At 49.2% G+C, this 24,730-nt stretch overlaps 1 protein-coding gene across 1 annotated transcript in view; it reads left to right on the top strand.

The window, feature by feature from the left end:
- CSGALNACT1 (chondroitin sulfate N-acetylgalactosaminyltransferase 1) overlaps positions 1–24,730 on the top strand; it is a 36,407-nt gene that overhangs the window by 6,460 nt on the left and 5,217 nt on the right. The window contains exons 2-5 of the mRNA XM_015407251.1: positions 7,092–7,308; positions 9,323–9,424; positions 11,340–11,518; positions 20,200–20,294. Coding sequence (XP_015262737.1) covers positions 7,092–7,308; positions 9,323–9,424; positions 11,340–11,518; positions 20,200–20,294 — 593 coding nt within the window. The remainder of the gene's footprint in view (positions 1–7,091; positions 7,309–9,322; positions 9,425–11,339; positions 11,519–20,199; positions 20,295–24,730) is intronic.

The following is a 24,730-nucleotide window of genomic DNA, read 5'->3' as shown; positions in this document are numbered from 1 at the left end:
TTTGTTAGAATGGTATATGGCATTCTTCTTTCTCTAACTCTCCACGGAACATCTTTCAGGAAATCAACTTCCTCCCCTTGAATTATCACTTTAGCCTCATTAGTTGCTTTCAAAATCTTTTCTTTTAGGTCTTTTCTATAGAATTTTATGTGTACTTCTCTCGGTTTTCTAGTTCTTTTAGCGTATGCTGAGTTTCTTCTAAATATCGCTTCTATTCCGTCTTCTATTTCTTCTTTGGTTGCTACTTTTAGCTGGTCTGCTATACTGGATGCTACTACTTCTTTAAGATCCTTATCTATGGTTTCTGTTATGTTCTGGCACCTTATAATCAGCAACGCTTTCTCCATTTCCAGGTTTATTACGGTATCTTCCAACCTCTCACATTTACTCTTTAATTCTTGTGCATCTAGATCCATATCCCTCACTTTTTCCTTTATTTTTCCCTGCCTGGTAGTAAGGTTAATAATTTCTTGCCTATTAGTCTGGATTTCTTGCCTATTGTTTTGAATCTGTTGCTTCAATTCATCTGTTTCACTCTTTATTTGTGCCGTCAGTTGATCTATTTTTGAACTAACAGGTTCAATTTCTTTTTTGATTAGTGTAGGTAGAGCGTCTTCCAAAGTATGTTTCATGGCTTGCGCCACTGCTTGTGTCACTGCTTGCGTTACACTATCTTGTATAGTTTTGTTTATTTCTTTCATTGTAGCTTGTGGGATAGCCATATTGGTTAATTTTAACTGTGTAGTTCCTCCCAGTTGTCCTGGAGATGAGATAGGTGCTTCCCTACCCCCACTTCCTCCTGGGGCCATAGACTTGTAGATCTAGCTCTTTTGTCCTCTTTGGCTTGTTTGTTCCTTAATTAATTTATCTACGTATTTTGTTTATTTGTTTATTTGTTCCCCTTATCTCCTACTTGTTCCTATTTTGTTGCTTAGTATTTTATGTCTTTTTCAGGTCTATTGTATTCCTAGTTTAATTTTACTTTTGTGTAATTTTGTGTATTGCTATAGTCTTTGGGTTTTTTTAAATCTGTGTGTCTTCCCTTTGTACTGATTTTGTGTATTACTAAAGTCTTTAGTTTCTTTTTTTGTCCTTGTTCCTTCCCTTGGCACTTGTATCGTTTTTATAACCTCCTTTTATATTCAATACTATTCAACCTCTCTCCCCCCTTTCTTGCACTTCTCTTCTTCCTCTATACTAACTCTTATTTCCCTCGTTTGTCTAATTCCACTCTTAGTTCTAATAGTCTCTGTTGTGTTCTCTCCCCCTCTGTCTTTAGTTTTCTCCCGGTTGCTTCTGCCCTTCTAATTGCCAGTTCTCAGTTTGTGTGATTTAAACTGCTGCTGCCTTCGCTTTTCTGTCTCCTTCTGATGACGTCTCCGGCTCTTGCTCCTCCAACCCTCTCCTTTCTCCTCCGTCGCGTCTCTGCACACATCGATCGCTCCTCCGAGCCTCCGCCCCTCTCTCCCTCTCCGGTCATCGCACTTTCGGCTTTCTCCGGCACCCGCAGCTGCACACGTCTCCTCAGAGTTCTCTCCCGGCTTCTTAAAGTCACAGCGCCCACCTACAAGAAAAACGGGGGAACAGTGCAGATATCCTTAATCAGATGTGTAACAGATAAATAGCTTGTTGAGTTCCAACGGGATGCCAAGACTACTTGCTATTGAATGAAAGGTTCTTGGATTAAAAATATTTTTATAAGTAGGTGTTCAGTCACACTCATACATTGAAAGCAAAGTTGGGTCCTCCCTATGATGTCACTGGGCCTCGATTCTTTTAAGGACCTAGCATAGCAATGCCACTGGCCCGGCCCCAGCCCCCCCCCCGGAAATTGGAAAGTCTACACCCCTGCCTGGAGGGGTTTTTTGGTCATCTTCTGGGCATGGAATGGGTCACTGGGGGTGTGGGGAGAGTAGCTGTGAATTTCCTGCATTGTGCAGGGGGTTGGTCTAGGTGACCCTGGAGGTCCCTTCCAACTCTATGATTCTATGATTCCTAAGGAACTCAGATGTGAGATAGGTTACATATACAGGTTAGTAGATCAACTATCACTAACTCCAGTTGCTGTACCAGAAGACTGGAAAGTAGCAAATGTTACATCAATTTTTACAAAGGAACCCAGAGGGGAACTAGGAAATTACAAGCCAGTCAGCCTAACATCTGTCCCAGGCAAATTTGTAGAAACTGTAATCAAAGCTAGAATGGTTACGGACACAGAGGGACAAAGCCTGCTGAGGCAAAACCAGCATGGCTTCTGCAAAGGGGAGTCCTGCCTCACCAGCCTTTTGGAGTTCTTTGAGAAAGTGAACATGTATGGAGACAACGGTGACCCGGTAAGACATTATATACCTGGACTTTCAGAAGGCTTTTGACAAAGTACCTCACCAAAGACTCCTGAGTAAACTTAGCAGTCATGGGATAAGATGAGAGGTTTTCTTACGGACTAAAAACTGGTTAAGTGACCGGAAGCAAAGAGTAGGGATCAGTGGACAGTTCTCACAATGGAGGGAAGTCAGCAGTGGGGGGTCCCAGATTATTCAGGATGGTGAAAAGCAAGGCTGGCTGTGAAGACCTCCACAAACTAGCTAGCTGAGTGTGCAACAATGTGGCAGATTAATGTATGCAGTTATTCTACTTATAACCCACCCACCCCTGTACAACAGGGCTCAGAGTAGGTAAGAACAAGATTCATAAAACAATAGCTACAAAATTAACTATTAAAACAATTTTTACAATAATGCTAACAACTAATCAGATGGCACATAAAAGGAGAGCACAACCTACTGCCCCCTACCTGGGGGGGGGGAAGTAAAAAAAACCCCCAGTAACAGACACGGAATGGGGGGTGGGGGAGGAAAGGAGAGAGGCCCGTCTAAGATGGAAGCCATCGCTGCCTCAGCCGTCAGCTTGGCGGAACATCTCTGAAGTTCCATGTTGGTGAGTGTCAGGTGACGCACACTGGGAGGAGGGGGGGGGAAAAACCCCCAACTTCAAGTCTAGGCTGACGGGGGGTCTGAACTTGCTGAGGCTGAGAGGGGGAAAGATCTTGGGGTCGTAGTGGGTAGAGCTCAGTGAAAGTGTCAACCCCCGTGGGTGCACCAGCGGTAGGAAAAAGGCAAACCCTGCTCTAGGGATCATCTGGAAAGGGATTGAGAATAAAATGGCCGATATTGTAATGCCCTGGTGTGGCTCTATGGTGCAGCCTCATTTTGGACTACTGCGCACAGTTCTGGTCATCATAGCTCAAAAAGGACACTGCACCAGCTGGAAAAGGCACAGAGGAGGGCGACCAAGATGATTTGGGGGGGTTGGAGCCCCTCCCCTAGGAGGAAGGGCTGGAGAGTCTCCCTGGGACTTTTCAGTCTAGAAAAGAGAGGGCTAGGGGGGGGGGCATGATAGAGGTTTATAAAATTATGCATGGGGTTGAGGGCATCTAGTGAAGCTGGTGGGCAGGAGGTTCAGGAGGGACAAAAGGAAATAGCACTTGACACAGAGAGTTATTAAAATGTGGAATTTGCTGCCGGAGGATGTAGTGATGGCCACCAGAATAAACAGCTTTGAAAGGGGATTAGATAGATTCAGGGAGGACAAGTCTGTCAATGGCTACTAGCCCTGGTGACTGAGGGGCACCTCCACACTCAGAGGCATCCCTGAGCCCGGAGGAGGCCGCATCAGGGGAAGGCTTCAGCCTCTATGTCCTGCTGTTGGCACTCCGGAGGAACTGGTTGGCCACTAGAGGGACCCTCACTGGTCTGATCCAGCAGGAACTCTTCTTATGCTCTTAGGGCTGGCCTAGCCTACGTGTGGGAGAAAGCCATTCGTGCAGTGGGAGGTGCCTAGGTGCTCTGAATGGCCAACCTGCCCCTGCCTGTGAGGTCAGAGGCTGAGAAAGTGTAACAGGCCAAGGTCACCCAGTCAGCCTCCACAGCAAAGTAGTGATTCAAAGCTGGGTCTCCCAGATCCCACTCTGAAACTGTCACCACTGCCCCACAGTGCCTTTCACGGGGTGGCTCCTGTTGAACAGTAGCAAGCGGCTGGGCCTGGACGGGTGACGATGCAGATTAGGTGGCAGCAATCTGCCTAGCAGACCCACAGTTGTCACATTCACAATTTATTGTTGGCATACACAGCTTTCTTAAAAATGGGAATGAATGCATTCCTAAAGCGACACATTTGTACATTTAAGTCCCAGTGTGACGAACAACGTGAGCGCATGAAATGGCCTTATTCCGGGTGAGACGTTTGGTCTGCCAAGGTCAGTCTTGCCTCCCCGACTGGCGGTGGCTCCTCAGGGTCTCAGGAGCGGGGCTTTCACATCATTATTTTATCATTATTAAAATACTCCATTTATAACCCCCCTTTCTCCCTAGAGGGGCACCAAAGCAGTAACTGACACTCTCCTCTCCCCCATTTTATCCTCATAACAACCCTGTGAGGTAGGGGAGGCTGCAAGTGTGTGACTGGCCCAAGGTCACCCTGCCCACATACACCACCCGAGGACTTTCTGTCCAATGGACTTGGTGAGCTCTTTAGTTGGAAATAAGTTCCGGCTAGTGAGGGTCTGATTCAGATCCAGACCGTGGACCTTGGGGGAGGGGGGTGTCAGCCTCCCCCCCCCCGGCCATTTCCCCAAATGGCCCTGTGGAGCTATCATTTGCCACACTGGGTCAATGTATCCGTAGTGGAAGTTATGCATCGGTTTTCCTAACTGGGGTGTGAATGAAAACCATCTTTTAAGGGGGGAGGGAGGGACTTAGGGCTTCCTATTTCCACATGACCACGGAGACGTCTTCGGACTGCGCTGGCTCTTTGGCTTGGAAACGGAGATGAGCACTGCCCCCTAGAGTCGGATTCGACTGGCTTTCGAGCAAGGGAGACCTTTACCTTTATTTTGTCTTTAGAACAAAGTTTGACTCCAGAGACACCTTTAAGACCAACAAAGTTTAATTCTGGGTATAAGTGTTTGTGTGCAGGCACACTGGATCAGATACATATAGGTGTGTGTGGGGGTGGGGGGGGTAAGTTGCCATGAAGGGCTAGTTAGAGTCAAGATGCAAAAGTTACTGGGCGGAGTATCTGAGGAAGTGTGCGTGTGCACACGAAAGCTTATACCTCGAATTAAACTTGATTAGTCTTCAAGGTGCCTCCACTGGACTCAAACTGTGTCCTGCTGCTTCAGACTGTTGTAGACATTAGATTCCATGTCAAAAATGAAGTCAAATGAGGAGGAAGTTCTTGTATTTTATTGTAATTAAATATGGAAAACAGTTAGGCCAAAGAACCCATCAAAACTGACTACTTTCTTCCCAGCATAATCAGGAAACATGCTTCAATTAATAGGAAAACAATAAGACCAAATAGCTAAACAACAATTGACAACTTTCTTCCTTTTCTTCTTCATCTTCTTCTTCTTCTTGAGCATATTCTGAACATATTCAGGAAATACATAAAGTTAAATACTTAAAATGACATCATCATACCATCATCATGGGAATAATATTCAAACAGCATAATTGGTTACAAAAGCTTAAACAACATTTACATAAAAATCTCCTTATTGGTCAAATGGAAGTAAGGTGTTGCTATGCAATAGCGTCACATATTTACTTGACATGACCCAAGGCATATCGGCTAAAGCTTGTTCTTCCCCAAACAAAAGTATTCATTACTGATACGAGACTAAAATCCTATCTGACCCAGACATTGAAAGGTTTGCCCTAAGAACTACAAAATCATGAACTTTGTACCTATTATGTTGCTTGCTAGCAATATCAGACCTACAAGAGGAAAGCCTTCTATATAACAGGCCTTTCTAACATCCTAATAAAATATTACCTAAAGAATAAATCTATAAAAACCAGAGAAATATGAATAATCAAAACAGGGGAAAATCTTTATAGTCCCATCTCTACTACAAGACCAACATGGCTGCCCCCACCTGAATCAATTTTGTTGGGGATGTTTTAAACTAGAACTGTCAGCCGCCTGGAACTAAGAGGAACAGCGGGATATAAAAGTTTCGAGAGATAAATGGAGTCTTCCCCCTCCCCCAGCCCGAATGGTGGTTTCAGGTCAGGAAAACCCCCAGGGCACCCTCACCCACACGCCCAGGAACTGAATTCTCAGTATGCAACTTGCAGGACAGGGCAGAGATGAGGAAAAGAGAAGGTTGCCAACTGGCCTGGGAAAAAACCATCCTGTCCCTTTAATAAGAGATTTAGTGGGAGGGTTTTTTTTTACCTCCAAAGCTTCAGCTGCCCATTTCCATACATTAAACCTCTGTTAAAGGTGCAGGACATTTTCCACCAGGCCAGTTGGCAACCATAAGAAGCAGAGTTCCTGGAGATTTTGGGGTGCAATCTGGGGGAGGGGGGGTTAGAAAGGGAGGGTCCTCAGAAGAATATAATATGCCATGGCCCGGAGATCAGTTGTAATTCCAGGAGATGTCCAGCCACCACCGGGAGGGTGGATGGCAACCCTGCATAGGCCCCCCACATCAGGCAGCTCCATCTGTTGGTTCACTTGTTGAGCCTCTGCCTTGTCTGTCTCCTCCCTCCCTCCCTCCCTCCCTCCTGTGAGCCCTTGCTGAGTTGGCCCAAGGGAAGGTGAAGCTCCCTCCGTGCTCCTGCGCGCCCCCTCCCAAAGACCTCAGATGTGCGTAAAAGCAAGGGGGAGGAGGAGACAGGGCTCCCAGCTGCTCAGACAGAGACCGAGCAGGGGTAGAGCCACGGGGTCGCCAGCTGTGCTTCAGTGCAAGGCTCCTTTGCAGCTGAGGCCTGCCGTGCCCGCCTTCTGTCACACTTGCTCCTCCAAGGAGTACACCAAGCTCTTTCCAGGGTCAAGACAAACCACACACTCTGTGGGCTGACTCTGTGGCCCTAGCCCTGCTTGCCCGTGGCAGGTGTGACTGCGTGCAGCAGCTCGTTCTTCTGGGTGCCGTTTGGGAAGAGCTGGAGCAAGAGGTAGGCCGAGACCACTCTCAAGAGCTGCACCCCGCTGGCCTCTCGTAGCCTGGGATGAGGGCTCTAGGGGGGGGGCACAGAGACGGGCGGGGGTGGCCAACGGTTCTTTCCCCCTCGTTTTCCTGACAGGCATCTGTCGCACAGAAAGAGACAAAGGCACCTTGTATGAGCTGACATTCAAAGGAGACAAAGACCATGAATTCAAGCGAATCGTCCTGTTCAGGCCATTTGGTCCCATCGTAACCGTAACAAACGAAAATCTCAACACGGCCCAGACCCTCGTGAACGTCATCGTCCCACTGGCCAAACGGGCTGGCAAGTTTCAGCAATTCATGCAGAATTTCAGGTTGGTTCATTTCCATCCAGATTGGCCTACTTCCGTTTTTTCAGCCATTACACTGTTTTCTTTATCAGCAATGGGTTTATTTTTACCTTTTTAAAACATGGCGCTCATATCCCTGGGTCTCTGTCCTTCCCTTTGCATCCTTGGAAGGAGGCAGGGCAGGGTGAAAATGACCGACCCCAAGGTCACCCGGTGAGTTTCTTGGTGAGCAGGGATCTGAACATCGGTCTCCCCAGCCAGGCTGGCCACTGTTAAGTCCAGCGCTTAACAAATAGTCAGAGAGTGATTTCAGCAAAAACTCAAGTTTAATCTTCAACACGAACACTTCTCCAACACGGTACAACATCTGATAGCCCGAACAGCTTGTCCATAGTAGCTGCTCGGTATTTAAACATTTCCCGGCTGATATAGCCACGCCTACTATACATGTAACAACCAATACGGTTGAGTGTATAAGAGCCAATCACCTTTGTTCCCGCTTACAGCTTGCTTGATCGTGATTGGACACATTTGCCTTGGGCTTGAATCCCTGCCCAAGACAAAGCTTAACATTGCTTCCCTATGAGATGTTTCACATACATCTTAATGCATTTATGGCAGCTTCTGAATACATTACAGCCACTCACAGGCCAGCCACACGGAGCTGTTTCTGGGACTCGCGCTGTGGGCCAAACTACACGTTGTGCGTCAAAATGTACCAGGGGCCTGATCCAAAGTGGGACCACAACATAGTGGGTGGGTGGGTGGAGGGGCCCCTGCCTTCCCCTTGCATTGTTTTGGGGAGGTGAAATGCCCGGGGGGGGGGAGACGAGTTGTTATTTGCCCCACTGCAGGGCCGCACACACACCTATGCGGTCTTCTGATGGGGCAAGCAATGTCCCTTTGCACATAGCAAGTGCAGATTATATAATTCTTTGTAAACATTTTCATGTAAAACAAATAAAGCATTATCAGAGGGTTTACCAACGATGTAAAACTATACCGCCAACAAGCCTCGTCTGGGAGCGCTGCTATCAGCAGCAGTAGATAATTCCTTGCCCTGACCTGGATGGGCCAGGCGAGAAGGACCTTGTCCGATCCCAGAAGCGAAGCAGGGTCGGCTGTGGTGAGTCCTTGGATGGGAGACCAGCCAGGAGGCCCCAGGGTTGCTGTGCAGGGTCTGGCCGTGGCCAACTGCCTCTGAACGCCTCTTTTGCCTCGAAAGCCCCACAGGGTTGCCATACGTCGGCTGTGACTTGGCAGGAAAATGAAAAAGGAAAGACAGAAATGATGACTTCCTTAAGCCCAGAACACTGACCAGTACCACACTGACCATTCTGTTATATAGCTGACAACTGATCAGAAGTTGTTTAAAGTATCATTCTAAATGGTAAATACTATTGTAAAAATAGTTGCAGTGATGTTATACTGGCCTAGTGGTGGGAATGCAGGCAAAAGGGTGGCTGACTGAGGGAAATGCATAAAAAAGTGCTGTGTGGAAGCGGACAAGTTAATAGCACTCCTCCCGCCCTCCTCCACTCCCATTCTCCTCCTCGGTAAAACAGTCTTGAATGCTAAATTTGCAAAAGCAGCAAAAGAATCAGCCCTTTTCTCAGGCTGTTACAAAGGTAAATCTCAAGGGGGGGGTGGATGTTGGGAGGGCCTCTGGATTCTAATGTGCATGCGCAGTGGGAGGTGCCAGCGCACCCCTCCCTCACAGCCCCTGTAAAACTGTGTATCCAGGTGACAGATGTTCCTGAGTGTGTTTTGAGTAGCAGCATTTTTCTGATCAGAACAAGCAATTCCACTGGGAGCTTAAACACTCTGGTAGACGCTTTCAAGCCGTCCAGGAAGGAGATTGTGACGGTTGGCTCACCCTCCCCTCCTGTCCCTGAAGCCTCCGCAGGACAGTCGGGGGTGAGGAGAAGGCGGGCGGGGGTGGCAGTGGCTGAGGGGACGCACCGGTATGCCAAAGGGTCCCTGCTCTTCTTTGAGAGAGATGGGTGGGTATGAAAGCAGCCCTTTATGTCTGTTCCAGGGAAATGGGCATCCGACTGGACGGAAGAGTTCATCTCACTGTTGTTTACTTTGGGAAAGAACAAATGCGGGAGGTCAGAGGGATCCTGGGAAACACCTCCAGGTGAGTCAGGCGGACGTTCGGATTCCAAAGGCCAAATGCTTGTTGGGTTCTTTCCTGGGTTTTCTCATGAGTAGCTCCAGGGCTCTAGTCGGGGGGGAGCTCTCAGGTACGGAGCTCCGGAAGAGAACCTCTAGGGGGCGGGGCGGTCACGTGGTGAAGCCCCACCCCCTTCTTTACCCCGCCCTCTGCTTCGATCCTCATTCCGTTTGGGAATGAGAATGAAGCAGGAGGGTAAGCTGAGTAGCTCTGTTCTGGAAAGACAAGAACTGCTTGGGGTGCAAGGCTTTCTGTCCTCCAAGATGGAAGCCCCGTCTGGCTGTGGGTTTCAGTGGTGGACAGACTCAACCACTCTGCACATACTCAGTGGGCCTCCTCCCGCAATATCACATTGCCCTGTGAGCCCGGGCTCAGAGGAGCCTTGTCTGTCCACAAGTGAAGTCCACAGTTGAGACAGGCGTCCATTACAGCCGTGTCACTGTATCTAGTCGCAGAGCAGCTGTAACCAAAGCAGCAAAAACAGGCCCAAAGTGGGCTGCTGAGAGGCACAGAGATTTGCACATGCTCAGGGGATTCCAGAAGGGATGGGATGTTGAGGGCCTCTGAGGGACGGTGAAAGGGGGAGAGAAATTGGCCTGAATGTTTAGAGAAATTTGGAGGGAGAGAGGGGGTGGGGAGGGATCTGCAGATCAACATCCTCAGGGCCATTTCCGTCCAAGCTCTCTCATAGGCAGGGTCCTGCCCCCCTGTGGGTAATGAAACCAGACCAGTGGGGCCAGACCGAGGTAAGGGGGTGGTTTCGGCATACCAGGGTAATTCCCCAGGACAGATCTCCCAGTCCCACCCCCACCCCACAAAGTGGGTGTGGAAAAGTCAGGCTGAAGGGTGTGCCCACTTTGGACACACACACCCGTGCCCCCTGCATGGGCTTCCCATTCTGTGAGCAAGCAAGCCACTTTGCCTACCAGCCTCTCCCTGTAGCAATACTTCCCTCCCTTACCAGTTGCTACAAGGAGTATCAAGCACTTGGGGAAAATATTCTTTAAAAACAGACATTGCAGTCTGAATTTGCCACACGAAAACTGGTCATCTGAACTTGTGGGTTGGATCCTACGCCTGTGTTCAGCCTGGGCTCCCACTGAGCTTAGCAGAGCAGCAAGATCGAATCTCCATCTAGAGACGACAGGAATGTATTTTCCTGCCAGCGTTGGTCCTTTCTGCCTTTGCCTGCCACTCCAGATTTTCTCAGTGTTTGAGCCGGGGCAACTTAAGTCCAGGGCAAATAACCCGGGGCAACAGCAGGCTAAAACCGGGCCGACCACTGAAGGGAGGTCATGTAATGCATTACCTGTTTGGGGAGGGCGGTATATAAATCTAAATAAATAAATAAATAAGAATGGGGGGGGGGACCCAGAATAAAAAGAAGGTTGAACTTGATTTTAGTGCAGGGGGGAAACCCTGGATTAAAAATGTTGAATTCGATTTTAGTGCAGAATTGCTTGGAGGACCCTGCGGTGAACATGGATTAAAAGTTGTAGTTATATCTGATCTCCTTTTGTGGACGATGAGCCATCACACAACAGACTAGGTTTCGGCCTTACGGCAAGTGATCTCATTTGTCTATTTTGTCTACTTTGACGTAGCATATTTCTATTCCACTTTTCTCCAGGGGAGGGGGCATCCAAAGCGGCTAACGCTACACAGAGAGAAAAACAAGCCAAACGAGAAAAGGAACGGAGGCTCCCGGTCGTCAGGCAGGCCTTCCCCCTCTCTGCCCAGCTTTGAGGCCTGAACCTCAGGCTCAGAGCCGAAGGACGAGAGCTCACGCCCAAGGCCTCGTGTGGCAGAGAGGACATCTAATCACTCTTCTTAGGCAAAGTGGCAAGCGCCCAATAACACATGTGACTCCTCCTTGTAGATCGGCACACTTCAAGAACTTCACCTTCATCCACCTGAACGAAGAATTCTCAAGAGGGAAAGGACTGGAAGTTGGGGCGCGCGTCTGGAAAGGTGGCAACGTGGTTCTCTTCTTCTGCGATGTAGATATCTACTTCACTGCTGAATTCCTCACCACGTGCAGACTCAATACACAGCCAGGTAGCACAATGGGTTGATCCATTTCAAGGGCATGTGACACTTCTTTAAATTGGAGGTCTAAATATTGTAAGGCCTTGCTGAGATGGAAGGGGGCTCCCTGTGAAGAGGAGTGCTTGTGTTTGGGGCTGTGTTCTGGGAAAGGCCGGAAAGTGCTTGCCTTGAATCCTGTCCATTCTCCTCCCATGTTGGGCTGTGTGTCTGCTTTCCCTTTGAATACCTGTGTGGTCACCCTGGCCCGAAAAGAAACATTCCCAACCACATCTATGGTGGGAACAAATTGGGATAAGCCACAGCCCAAGACGGACTAGGCCAAAGTCAGCAAGTGAATTTCAAGTGGGGATTTGGACCCAACCCTCCCCATTCTGCCCACGACTGCTAACTCTAGGCCCTTCTGGTTGTGAGAGGGAGAGGGAGTTTTTCCAGAGCCCAAACGGTGGGAGAAGGCTGTGCGCTAGTCTGAATGGCAGCAAGCACTCTTCCATGGGGACCTCTTGTCTCGCAGCAGCTATATTTGATTCCAGCTGTTTTATTTAAATAGGTCTACCTGCCTCCTCACTTTGTCTGAAGCAGCATTCAGTATATAAATTAAAAACATATGAACTAAGCAAAGAAAACAAACAAACAAAATCGATAACAGCCACCAACTCATCAACCAAGAACACCAGGATTTTCTCAGCTCAGCCTCGTCTTGGCAAGATCACTCTGGGAAAGAACCTTTTAGCCAAAATGCAAAAGGTGGACAGAGATGGTGTTTGATGGACTTCCTCCATGAGGCAGTGTGGGGAGCAGGGTTGCCAGCAGCCTGGAGGAAAAACCCGCCGCCCCATAAGAGGCTGGGTGGGGTGTCCTTTGCCTCTATACCATGGAAAGCTCCAGCTGTCCGTTTCCACACAGGAAGCCTCCGTGAAAAGGGCCGGGCATGATTTTTCTCCAGGCTTTTGGCCTCCATCCTTGAGAACGAGCAGTGTCTGCCGATGGAAGAAGACCACCCTTGCCAACCTGCAGGCCTTGCTAAGAGCAACGGGATGAGAGGATCAAAGGCTAAGCAGACAGGAGCCGATGCAGGGAGGGGTGGGGGCTGCTCCTCCCACACGGTGTAGGGCTTTATGGGGAAGAGGCAGCACCTTAACAACACTAAACCTGGAAGACCAGCTGTTAAGCAGTGAAGTCCTGTGTCCAGTTTTGGGCACTGCATGTTAGGAAGGACGTTGACAAGCTCGAGTGACTCCAGAAGAGGGCAACCAGGATGGTGAGAGGGTTGGAATCCAAGTCTTATGAGGAAAGGCTGAAAGAGTTGGGTATGTTTAGCCTGGGAAAGAGAAGGCTTAGAAGGGACACGAATGCAGTCTTCAAGTATTTGAAGGGCTGTCATGTAGAAGATGGAGCGGATCTATTCTCTCTTTCTCCGGATTGCAAGACTAGATCTAATGGGTGGAAATTACAAGGGAGTCGTTACCGGCTAAATATCAGGAGAAACTTCCTAACTGTAAGAGTGGTTGAGCAGTGGAACAGTCTGCCTCGGGGGGTGGTGGATGCTCCTTCGCTGGACAACCATCTTTCAGGTATTTTGTAGGGCTGTCTTTCTGCTCTGCTCTGCTCCTGTAGAGTGCAGGGGGTTGGACTAGATGACCTGCAAGGTCCCTTCCGACTCTCACATTCTATGATTCTAAGTCATTCCAAGACTGGAGTTCTGTGTTCACAGGGCTCTACACCCATGAAAAGGTGAGCAGCTCCACAAGTCCTGGAGCTGGGACTAGCTCTGGCCATCCGGTCCAGCCTCATGCTCAGTACAGGAAATCCAAAGCCAGAGCATTCCTCCTCGTGGAGGGTTGTCCAGCCTCTGCTTGAAGACCTCTGGCAAGGGGAAGCTCAGTCTCTCCCCAAGGAGCCAGGCTCATGGTTGAGTTGCTCTCACCCAAGTTTCTCCTCATGTTCAACTGAAATAGTCTCTCCGGTAACTTAAGCCCATTCGTTCTCCATCAGAATCCTTGTCTGTGGATGCTTCAGACACACCGGGCTTCGTTTCAAATGTGACTGCTCCCAAAAGATGGGGACAAGGAGGCCCACAAAGCCTTTGACCTGGCCCTTGGAGCAACGGCAGCCTCCTCCGTCTTTTCAGGGTAGAGACAACCTAACCAGGCCCAGCTCCTGACCCTAGTCAGGGTACAAAAAATAAATAAATCTCTTCTTAAGATCAAGAGAGTGTCTGGATTCCCTGCAGTCTCCCCTCCTTGTCCTCCAGCATCATCATTCACCACAACGTCTGGCTGAAGCACTGGAAGGGGGATCAACTTTCCAGAAACAATATTTCTACTGTCCCTTATGAGAGAGAGAAAGATACAGCACTGGGTGAAGGCCTGGCACAGACCAAGGGAAAAGAAGGAAGCCATGCCTCCTTCTTCCAGAGGTGAACAGATCCAGCAGGTCAGGCTGAAATTCCCTTCATGTTTCCAGAGGATCTTTCTCGCAAAGGGGCTCCAGAGATTCCAGACTCCACAAGCTGGTCTGGGACAGATCCTCTTTCACCTCCCAGCCCAACGCGTCGTCTCAGGGCTCCACAGCTGTCAAGCCGACTGTCAAGCAGCCCCTTCAGCCCTGATGCCGCCGTGGGAGGCTGGCTCTAGGCCTTTGCCCCCACTTGGCTTCGTTCTGCCCAGGAATGGGGACGACTATGCCAGGGGTTCAGTCAGGGGTGCATCATAGCCCTCTCCACCCCAGCAAGTTACGCTCCAAGCAGTCAGTCACCCATCGGAGAGCCAAGCCATGGAGAGCTGGTACTGGAGAAGGGGGGGGGGAATCAGGGATTTACTCTATCATATTTCTCATGCCTGAGGTGATTGGAGAGCAATCCTAGACCAACAACGCCTCAATAGACCGGTAAGGAGGAGATTTGGCATGGAGACCCTCTGATCCATAGTGGAGGCCCTCCAGGCGAGGGACTTCTTGGCTTCCATGGGCCTTTGGGAGGCTTACCTGCACATTCCCATCCAAGCTTCAGACCTTTGCTTCACATACTGTCACTAGCACTTTCAGGACAAGGCCCCTCCATCTGGACTTTCCCCCTCCTTGTAAGTCTTCACCAAGTTGATGGTCACAGTGGTGTCCCATTTCAGAACATGGGGCATAATGTCTACCACCTACCAGCATGACCTTCTAATCAAGGTCTCTGGGACACCAAAACAGCTCTAGAGGTCCTTAACAACCATGGATTCCTGGTGACTCACCCGAAAAGCACCCTCCAGACCATTATCTATCTGGGGACATCAATCAACCCTGCTCGATCCACCATTTCTCTCACAGAAGAGCATCTCTTCAACCTCAGGGTGGCTGTCACTCCTTTCCGATGTGACATCAACAAATCTTTTTTTTTCATTTTAATTTTTTTAATTAAATTTTTTTATTGCTTTTTACACTACATCCTATAGGGCATGGGGATGGGAACAACACTAAAACTAAAACAGAAGCTAAATAAGGCAAGGATAATTTACAATGAAAAGGTACATTCTGTATATGATGGTCCTACAATAGAAAGGAAACTTTTTAGGCTGAGTTATGACATTCTATAAAAATAGCTTAAGTTAATTTTGATACTGATTACTTGGTGAATTGCATGGTTTATTTCAGTTCATTTATCCGGTTTCTTCTTTTTCTTCTTATATTTCTGTTTAACTTTAACCTGCTTCGGGGCTGCTACTCCTCTGAGTCAGAAGTCTCAGATGTCCCTTTTTCTGATTCATAGGTCCCAGATGTCTTAGTCGAGCTGCTTGATGAATCTTGTAAATCAGATTCACTTTTTTCTTCTTGAATGCTTTTCTGCTTCTTTTCCCTTTTTGGGGGGGTTTGGTGCTGTTTCAGAAATTTTTTAGCTTTCTGAACAGAGTCAAGTTTAATTTTTTTATCTTTATATATGAATACAAGTCCTTCCGGGAATATCCATCTATAGGTGATTGTATTGGATTCGCTTTCTCACCTCGAATGGGATATCCTTTAAGACTTTCACTTTTTCTTCTTTAATTTTCCAGTTTTTGCCAGCAGTACCTCTTAAAACAGCATCTCTGGTAGATCTCTTAGAGAATTTAACAAATCGCTCGCCTGGTAGATTATTCTTTTTGATAAAATCTGGATAAATCCGATATGCCAAATCCATATCATTCTGTAGTTCTTCTTGCTTGAGATCAGTCATTGGAGCCAGGGCTTCACTTAAGAGTTGTTTTTAGGTTCACGAATGCCTTGAAAGCGCAACACATACATAGATCTATCCAGTTGAAGTTGTAATAATTAACCTTTATCTGAAGAGCTTTCTTTTTCTGCTTCATCCAATTTTTGTTGGGTATCTTTCAATTTTGTCTCCATTTTTTTGATAGCTTTTTCATAGTTGTCTGTTCTTTTCTCCATACGTGACAATTGCTTTTGCACTCCATCCAGTATAGTATTGACATTAGATATCTTTTCCAGCAGAGGGCGCAGTATCTCTGTTTCCTGTGCCTGTGGAGGGGTTGGAGTCGATGGTTGGGTATTTCCTGTAAGAGGCTTCTTTTCGGTTGCCATTCTTCTTCCCCTCCCAGACACTGTTTGCATAAGAAGGTTTTCCAAGTTAAAATGAACTTTCTCTGTTCGAGTTGCACTTGGGATTATCTTCCACCTTTCAGTCTCCTGGAACATCTCTCACCGTTAGTTTTGCTTTTTTCTTTTCGGTTTAGTCTATGGACCGCTTACTCTTGTGGTGGTGGGGATTTCCAAACTCTTCCCCAAACCCGCCTCTGCTTAGTGAATTAAGGAAGTTCACTTAAGGCTTAACCAGGGGATCGGTTAACTCACTTATATCGCTTTAAAAGTTATGCAGGAATGTTTCCATGCTTAATCTCTTGCCCACCACATCCGGCAGCATACTCTGGTTGCTATGTCGGCTCCCCTGACGGCAGGACCTCTCAGGGTTAAAGTGAGCCCCAATTGCTTGGCCGACACCTAGGAAGAGACTCCCTTCTGCACCCCAGGCCAGCAGTCCCCTACACTGGGGGGGGGGCAGACCCATCCGGGACCCCTCCTGTCTGCCGGGTCTCGGCGCGTCTCCATCGGGGCACGAAGAGACACGTCCGAGCCTGGAATCGCCAAAACCGGGAAAAAGGGACATCAGCAGATCTGATGGGGTTGGCGTGTGTGCCTGGTCTCATGATCTCCTGCCATGGGTCCAATTCCCCTCCCCTCCCCTTTAATGGCTGCCGCTGCCTCATCAACCTTCGGTGTCATTCCAGGGGCACAAATATCCCACTCAGTGTTCACCACTCCTTGTGATGGTCGCTCTGAGACTCCCATCTGATGGGAGGCACCCTGTTTCCCAGAACTACCCAGAGTGGCACTCACCACAGATGCCAGTTTCCTCACCTGGGGAACATACAGCCATCACCGAGTCGGACAAGGAAAGTCAAGGCACGACATCTGTTAGGTGGAGGTGAGAGAGATCTCTGTCTGCACTACTCTCCTTCCTAAGGTAATAGCAGACTTTCTTGCTATCCTCACTGACACCATGATTGATGGCCAAAACCCACACCAACTCTCAGGGAGGCTCAAGATCTTGCTCACTCCAGCAGAAGGCAACTTTTCTCCTTCCGTGAGCGGAGATCCATCTTGCACCTCTCCAAGCTCAGCACTGTCAGGGCGTTATGGAAAGCAGGCGGGCTCAGTCAGTGGGACCTGGAGGAGAGCGGACTCTCAACCCAAAGGCTGGGGCTACCCTGCCGGGATCTTTTCATGTCCCCCATCCACTACAAGATGCTGAGTTTCTGGTTCAGGAGGGCGAGAATGGAGGGCGAGAATGTTCTCTCATCCCCCTGGCCACATGAGCTCCCCTGTGCCTTTCCCCTGACACCGCCTATGGCCAGGGTACTCAACAAAACCTATTTCACTTGTACCCTGCCTTTCTCACCAGTAGGAACCCGGGGTGGCCTACATCACTCTCCTCTCCTCTATATCATCCTCACAACAATCCTGTGAGGTAGGTCAGGCTGAGCTAGTGTGACTAGCTCAAGGCCACCCAGCGAGCTTCCACGGCAGAGTGGGGATTTGAAGCTGAGTAGCCCAGATCGGAGTCTGTCACTGTAACCACCGCACCACACTGGCTCTCAGAATACACAGAGGAGTGGCAGAAGTCATTTTCCTTGCCGCCTACTGGCCAAGGAGACCCTGGTGCTCCAACTGGGTGGCGATGATGCAGCAGCCTCCGTGAATCTTCATCCTGACTTCCCGTAACGCCCTCCTTATGCGGTCCTCCGCTTTCCACACGGAAACTGGGGGGAGGCTGGTACACCAACTTGGCTATCCAGAAGAGACCGTCACAGTGCGTCTTGGCTTCTAGGAGGCCTCTTATACCCACACAGCATATCCACAAAGCCACTTGGGAGGCTTCCCACAGGTGGTGTTGCAGGAAGAAAACCAGTGCACCTTTCAGGCATACCAGAGGTCTTTGTTTCCTCCAGGGTGGACAGGATCAGTTCTCTGTCTCATCACAGAAAAACCCCTTTCCAGATGTAACCCTGTAAAGCCTTTTCTAAGGGAATGGCTCTATCCAGTCCTCCCCCTTGCATTGTTTCCCTTTGTGGGATCTCTGCAGGGTGCTGAGAGCTCCACACCAGTCTCTGCTTGGAACCCTTGTGATCAGGGAAGAGGGGAAACCTGAAGACAGAGGAACCAGATAAAGGTAGCTTGGCTGGCAGGGGCGGGGGGGAGAAGAGAAGGAGGCAGGAAGAGGGAAGGAGCCATGTGGCTTGCCATGGAAAAGGAAAAGAGGAGATATTGGTAGAGGAAAATGAGGTGCCCCCTGCAAGTCCTTGAGGATCCCCCACTCACACTTTCCAAATCAGGAGATGGAGTGACTTCGTACCTGTAAGTAAGATGGAAAGACAATACTATATAACTATCAGTAAGATGAAAAGGGTTAGCTCCCATGTCTGTTAGTCTTTGGCGGTGGCAGCTGCTGCTGAAGATCCACTTGCAACACAGGTGGGGGTGCAGCCACCCCCTGCTTCACCCATCCAGGTCTTGGCAACAGTGGGTGAGGCCATCCCGGAGGACTGACGGGGGTTCCCTTTCACTGGCCTGGCACTTTTACGGTGCACACACGGCAGTCTTCCATACAAACCGCTGAGGTGAGTTCCAACAAGTAAACAAACATAGCAATATAATAATCGGAACAAATAAAAATAAGATTTCGAAGTCAATAAAGCGAGAAGAGTCATAAAGCATAGACTAAAAACAGCATCTCAGCCTACAGCTCAGTGTCAGAGTAAATGATCAAAAGGTATCAGCAGCAACACGGAAAGGTCACAAAAATCACAACGAAAAAGCCTGGTGAATGGAAACAGCCAGCCTTGGTGACAGCGGACTGAGTAGGGGCTGCCCTGAAGGCAAACCATGCCCCAGACAGAAGGCACCCCCCCCTTCTGGCCTCCCACCTGCTCTCCAGAGGTGCACAGAGCAGGGCCAGTGAGGATGAACACGAACGCCTGGATAGCGTCATGGGGAACAACAGGGACCCTAGCCCCAGACCCTTTGGGGGCTTTAAAAGTCCATGGGCAGGTAAGCCTCCCGGAGGTCCATGGGAGCCAAGACGTCCCTTGCCTGGAGGGCCTCCACTATGGATCAGAGGGTCTCCATGCAAAATCTCCTCCTTACCGGTCTATTGAGGCGTTGTTGGTCTAGGATTGCTCTCCAATCACGTCAGGCATGAGAAATATGACAGAGTAAATCCCTGCATTCCCCCCCCCCTTCTCCAGCACCAGCTCTCCATGGCTTGGCTCTCCAAAAATCCAGCACCTTAAACTGGGCCCAAAAATACAACCGGCAAAGATTTTTCCAGCTGTGATTAAATTAGTTTGTCGTAATCTCTTGGCACATTCTCTTGGGTGCCCCATTCTGGCATCATGGGGGTTTCTGAATTGCAAAGGCAGCCTGACGTTACGGCAACCCTGACTTGGTGGTGGCCAGATCTCAGTTCCCAAGGAAGGGCCACAACTTCCAAAGTGGCTGAATCTGGTTAAAGGGTCTGTGGTGAAACTTCCACCTGAGGTACTCCCAAGCGGCAAACTTGCTCCTTCCAAGGGAGTACAACTCCCCACTCCCCGATCAGCACCTCCGTTGACCAGCAGCAGCATCTCAAGTGGGCTTTAGCTTCTTGGCTACCATCCAGCTGGCTGCTGCCTCCGGGCACCCCTTCAGGACAGTCACTGCCTGATCTGACCCCAACGGAAAGGGGAGCAGGAGCTGCATCCGGTCATCAGCAGGGCAGAGGGCAGTTTCTGCCCCCAGGCCTCATTGACTCGGGTCTTGATAACGGGTCTCATCCCAAACCGCCTGGAGTGGATCCACCACCGTCCACTGAAGCATTTGCAATTGGTCCAGGAATCCTTCCCTCTCAGGGAAACATCCATTTTACACCTGGTGGGTTGTTGGTGCAGCCTCCAGAATTATTGTACTCTCTTAGTTGCTTGAATGTTCTGCCCTATTGGGTGTTCCTTCTTTGTTTTAGGTTTTAGAGGATTTTTTAAAAGTAGAAACCACATGTTGAATTTTATATTCGCAACGTTCAAAGCCATCTCATTCTGAACGCCCAAGAGCAAAAATACATCTGCAAATGTAGCAAAGTATATAAAATAATGTTTTTCCCCCCCCAACATTATTGCTTCTAGGGAAGAAGGTATTTTATCCTGTTCTTTTCAGCCAGTATAACCCAAGCCTAATTTATGGGCACCATGATTCCATCCCTCCCCTAGAACAGCAACTGGTAAGTAGATGGCTATAAAGCATTTCATCTCAGATTGCAAAAGGACCAATTATGTATCATTACGATGCAAAGAACTCTGGGAACTGTAGTTTGGAAATTTGCTAAGCGTTCTGTTAGAGAGAAGAGGTCTCAGTCACAAAGCTGGTGTAATGTCAACTTCTGGTATTCAACTGAAAGCTAACCCTTTCTCACTGTGACTTTCTCCTAATCTCAAAATGTCCCTAGAATTGCTATTTACCCTCTTGTGGGAAAGGCAGATAAGTTTGTTCCCGTGCATGTTTCCTTTACTAGGGCAAACTGCAGTTCTAGGGAGCCTTTTGATGCTGGTAAAACGTCAGAGGGTGACAGGCTTAACCCCTTATGCAACAGCCTTCATCCAATGAGACAACTCTGCAGTTGCTATGTATTGATCCTTTAGAAGCACTCGGGCAATCCATTAACGAATCTCTGTTTCATTTCTTTGGGGTCTCGTTCCCAGTGGAAAGCAAGTGACTCTAGAGATTTGGAGGTAGAGTCTAAGGTTGGCACTTCTCTAGGTACATGAGAATACAGGCAGAAGAGTAACTTGAAATTAATGAGATTACCTCCAGAGAAAAAAGGAAGGGATGCGGAATATCACAGGAGGAAATCTTACAGTCTGCACAGAACATGATTGCTGCAGAGAAGCTTGCAAGGAAGTCTTTCAAAGAAACGGTGTTTATCTTCAGATTATAGCAAAAATGTATATTTCCCAAGCTTTATTTATGTACTTCATTTACAGCCTGCGTTTCTCACTGAGACTCAAGGCAGATTATGAACGTTTAAAAAAAAACCACCCAATTCAATTAGATAACAAATACTTCCAGTAGACGTTGCAGGAGGACTAAGATCACAGAACAGGGAAACAGTGGAGCCAACAACAAAAACGAAAAAAGACACAAGAAGATTGACGAAGGCATGCCGTGCCATCATGCAGAAAGTGGGCTCCAAAAGTAGAACTGACGGGCAGCCAGGCCTGGGTGAGTCATGCAAGTCCGGTGATATCAAGTCACCCAGTGGCTGCTTCCAGGCCGCCTGACCCTATGGATCCTCCCTCAGAGGTTAGGAGAAAGACCGGTTTGGTCGTTCACAGCTCCAGTCACCAGATTTAAGTATCCTCAGACTGGGCTGACTTCACTGTTAGAATATACAAGAGGGGGACCCAGAAGGACTTGCGGGAGACATCTCATTTCCCCCTCCCCCACAAATTCCTCATTCCCTTTCCTGAAAGCCAGCCCCCATTGCTTCTTCTCCCCTTCCCACCCAACCCCCAATCTACATTTATCTGTCCTCCTGTCTTCAGCTTTCCACCCCCCCTCCCCCAGCAGCCTCTGCTGAGGAAAACTGTGCCTTAGTTGTGTGTGTGTGTGGGGAGCTACTGGGCCAGGCCTGTACTGACCACAGGGTGACTTGCCTGCCTGGTGCAAAGGGAGCAGACATTACACGTGGTCTAGGTATAGTTCCAGCTCCTGCCAAACTAGCAGTTCGAAAGCAAGAAATTGCAAGTAGATAAATAGGTACCACTTCGGTGGGAAGGTAACAGCGTTCCGTGCACCTTGGTGTTTAGTCATGCCGGCCACATGACCACGGAAACGTCTTCGGACAGCGCTGGCTCTTCGGCTTTGAAACGGAGATGAGCACCGCAACCCTAGAGTCGGATTCGACTGGCTTTCGAGCAAGGGAACCTTTACCTTTACCTTTAGGTATAGACTGGTAGACCGTGCTGGGGAGGAGCCAGCGGTCGTGGTAAATTTTGGCACCAACCATGTGGGGCAGGGTTGCCAGCCCCCAGGTCTGGGCAGGGGAAGCCCCGCCCTCAAGAGCAACCAGTATTCTCTCTAAGCTGAGTTAGTGTGAGCTAGCTCACAGTTTTTTAGCCTCCGACTCACAGATCCTTGTCTTAGCTCAGGAAGGAGGGCTCCAGAGCAAACCAATTTATGCAGCAGCCAAATCGCTGGCTCACGACTTTAATGTCAGTAGCTCACAAAGGAGAATCTTTGCTCACAAGACCCCACAGCTTAGAGGGAGCATTGGCCATCACCTGCCCGGCTACCCCCCCCCACCCTGCCTGATTTAAAGTTTCTCGGAGGGGGCCACAGGGTCCACCCACCAGCTGGAGGGCCCTTTAAATCTAGCAGGAGGGAGAGACACGCTCAGCTCGCAAAAAGACCCTCAGCAGTCATGGGATAAGAGGACAAGTCCTCTTGTGGGTTAAGAACTAGTTAGTTGACAGGAAACAGAGAGTCAGTATAAATGGGCAGTTTTTCCAGTGGAAGGTGGTAAGCAGTGGGGTATTTAACACATGGAATTCACTACTGCAGGAAGTGGTGGTGGCTACAAGCACAAACAGCTTCAAGAGGGGATTGGCTGAACAGATGGAGCAGAGGTCCATAAGTGGCTGTTAGCCTGAAGGTATAGATAGGAACTCTCAGTCTGGGGCAAGGGAAGCTCTGTATTCTTGGTGCTGGGGGGGCAACAGTGGGAGGGCTTCTGGAGTTCAGGCCCCACTGGTGGACCTCCTGATGGCCCCTGGTTTTTGGCCACTGTGTGACACAGAGTGTTTGACTGGATGGGCCACTATCTTGACCCAACATGGCTTCTCTTATGTTCGTATGTCTGGGGCAGGGATGCTCTGTATTCTTGGTGCTGGGGGGGGGGGCAACAGTGGAAGGGCTTCTGGATGTCTGGCCCTGCTGGTGGACCTCCTGGTGGTACCTGGGTTTTGGCCACTGTGTAACCCAGGGTGTTGGACTGGATGGGTTTTTCTTATGTTCTAACCTACCTTTTATCTCCCTCCCATCTTCAGCTATACTTATTTATTTACTTCATTTATATCCCACCTTTCTCCAGAGTGGGGATGAAATCAGCTTACATTACTCTCCTCCTTTTTATCCTCACAACAACCCTGTCAGGTAGGTATGTGACTAACCTAAACTCAGTGAGCTTCCACAGAAAGATGGGGATTTGAACCTGGCTGACCCTACTCTGAAGCTCTAACCGCTGCACCACACTGGCTTTTATAGGGTAGCTGCTGTTGAACGTTAGCAAACAGCCAGGCAAGTCAGGTGGTATCAGGTCACCAAGTGGTTGCTGCCAGGCCTGGCCCTGATAAGTCCTCCCGCAAAGCCCAAAACACCCCTGGACAGGGCCCTGTCCCCTCCCCCTGCCTTTTACTGACAGAAACCAAGCCTAGAATGCTGTGGTTGCCTAGCAACAGTCACTGAGGGCTTCTGTTTCTGCAAGCTGCTTTTATCATGTTGGGGGTTTTGTTTTGTGTGTGTGGGGGGTAGTTTTCAGATTTTCTGCAAACCTGGAAAGTTTCTCAGGTTTGCTAAAAGATCTTTCTTGCCAGTGCATAGCTCCAGTCTGCGGATTTAAGAGCCCTCAGATTTGGCCAACATTGCTATTCAAATATACAAGAGAGAACCCTCAAGGACTTGTGGGAGGCATCTCATTCCCGCTTCCCCACCATTTCCTATTTCCCTTTCCTGAAAGCCCCCACAGCCTCTGTCATTTTCCTTCCTCCTTCTTTCTACCCAACAGCCACCCTACATATATCTGCCCCTCTGTCTTCAGCTTTCTCTCTCCCCAACCAGCAGCCTCAACCCAGGAAAACCACAGCCCAGTCGTGTGGTGGTGGCCACTGGGCGAGGGCCACTTGCATGGCGAGGGACCCTTTAGGCCCTGTGGGGGGGGCCTCACTTCCCCCTGTACCCCCCCATTCACTATTTCCCCTTCCCCCCCTCCTGGCAACCCTCATGATCCTCCGCCCTTTCCCCTCCGTTTATTTGCCTCCCATCTGCAGCTATAGTTATTATTTATTTATTTCATTGATATCCCACCTTCCTCCATAGTGGGGACCCAAAGCAGCTTGGGCATTTTCCAGGTTTGTACAAAGATCGGTCTTGCCCATTCACAGCTCCAGTCACTGGATTTAAGCACCCTCAGGTATGGCTGATGGCCTGTGATATATATAAGCACCATCACATACCATCAGCCATATCTGCGGGTGCTTAAATACCCGCGCACGTGGGGCTGGCCCTCCTGACCTCCACTAGGCGAGTGATTCCCCCCCCCCCCGCAGGCTGGGCACCAGCACAACGAAGGCACCTGAGCAAGCCGTTGCTGATCTTTCCCCTCCGCAGGGTGGCCTCTTCAGGGGGCCTGGCTCGCTTGGATGAGCAAAGCGGCCCCACGGAACGTGGCGGGAGAGGCAGGCAGTGGCAATGGGAGTGGAAAGTCTTTTTTAAGGAGATCGGCCAGTGAAAGAATAATAGAGAGTAGGCTGGGACCTCCACAGTAATTTTGCTAGCAATGACCTTTTATAGAACCACAGAATCATGGAGTTGGACGGGACCACCAGAGTCATCTAGTCCACCCCTCTGCACAATGCAGGAAATTTAAAACTACCTCCCCCC

This window comes from Gekko japonicus, unplaced genomic scaffold, assembly GCF_001447785.1.
Source record: "Gekko japonicus isolate JY-2015 unplaced genomic scaffold, Gekko_japonicus_V1.1 scaffold2741, whole genome shotgun sequence".
Taxonomy (NCBI): domain Eukaryota; kingdom Metazoa; phylum Chordata; class Lepidosauria; order Squamata; family Gekkonidae; genus Gekko; species Gekko japonicus.
The sequence above is the reverse complement of the archived record's forward strand: the minus strand, read 5'-3'. Positions and strand labels throughout refer to the sequence as shown.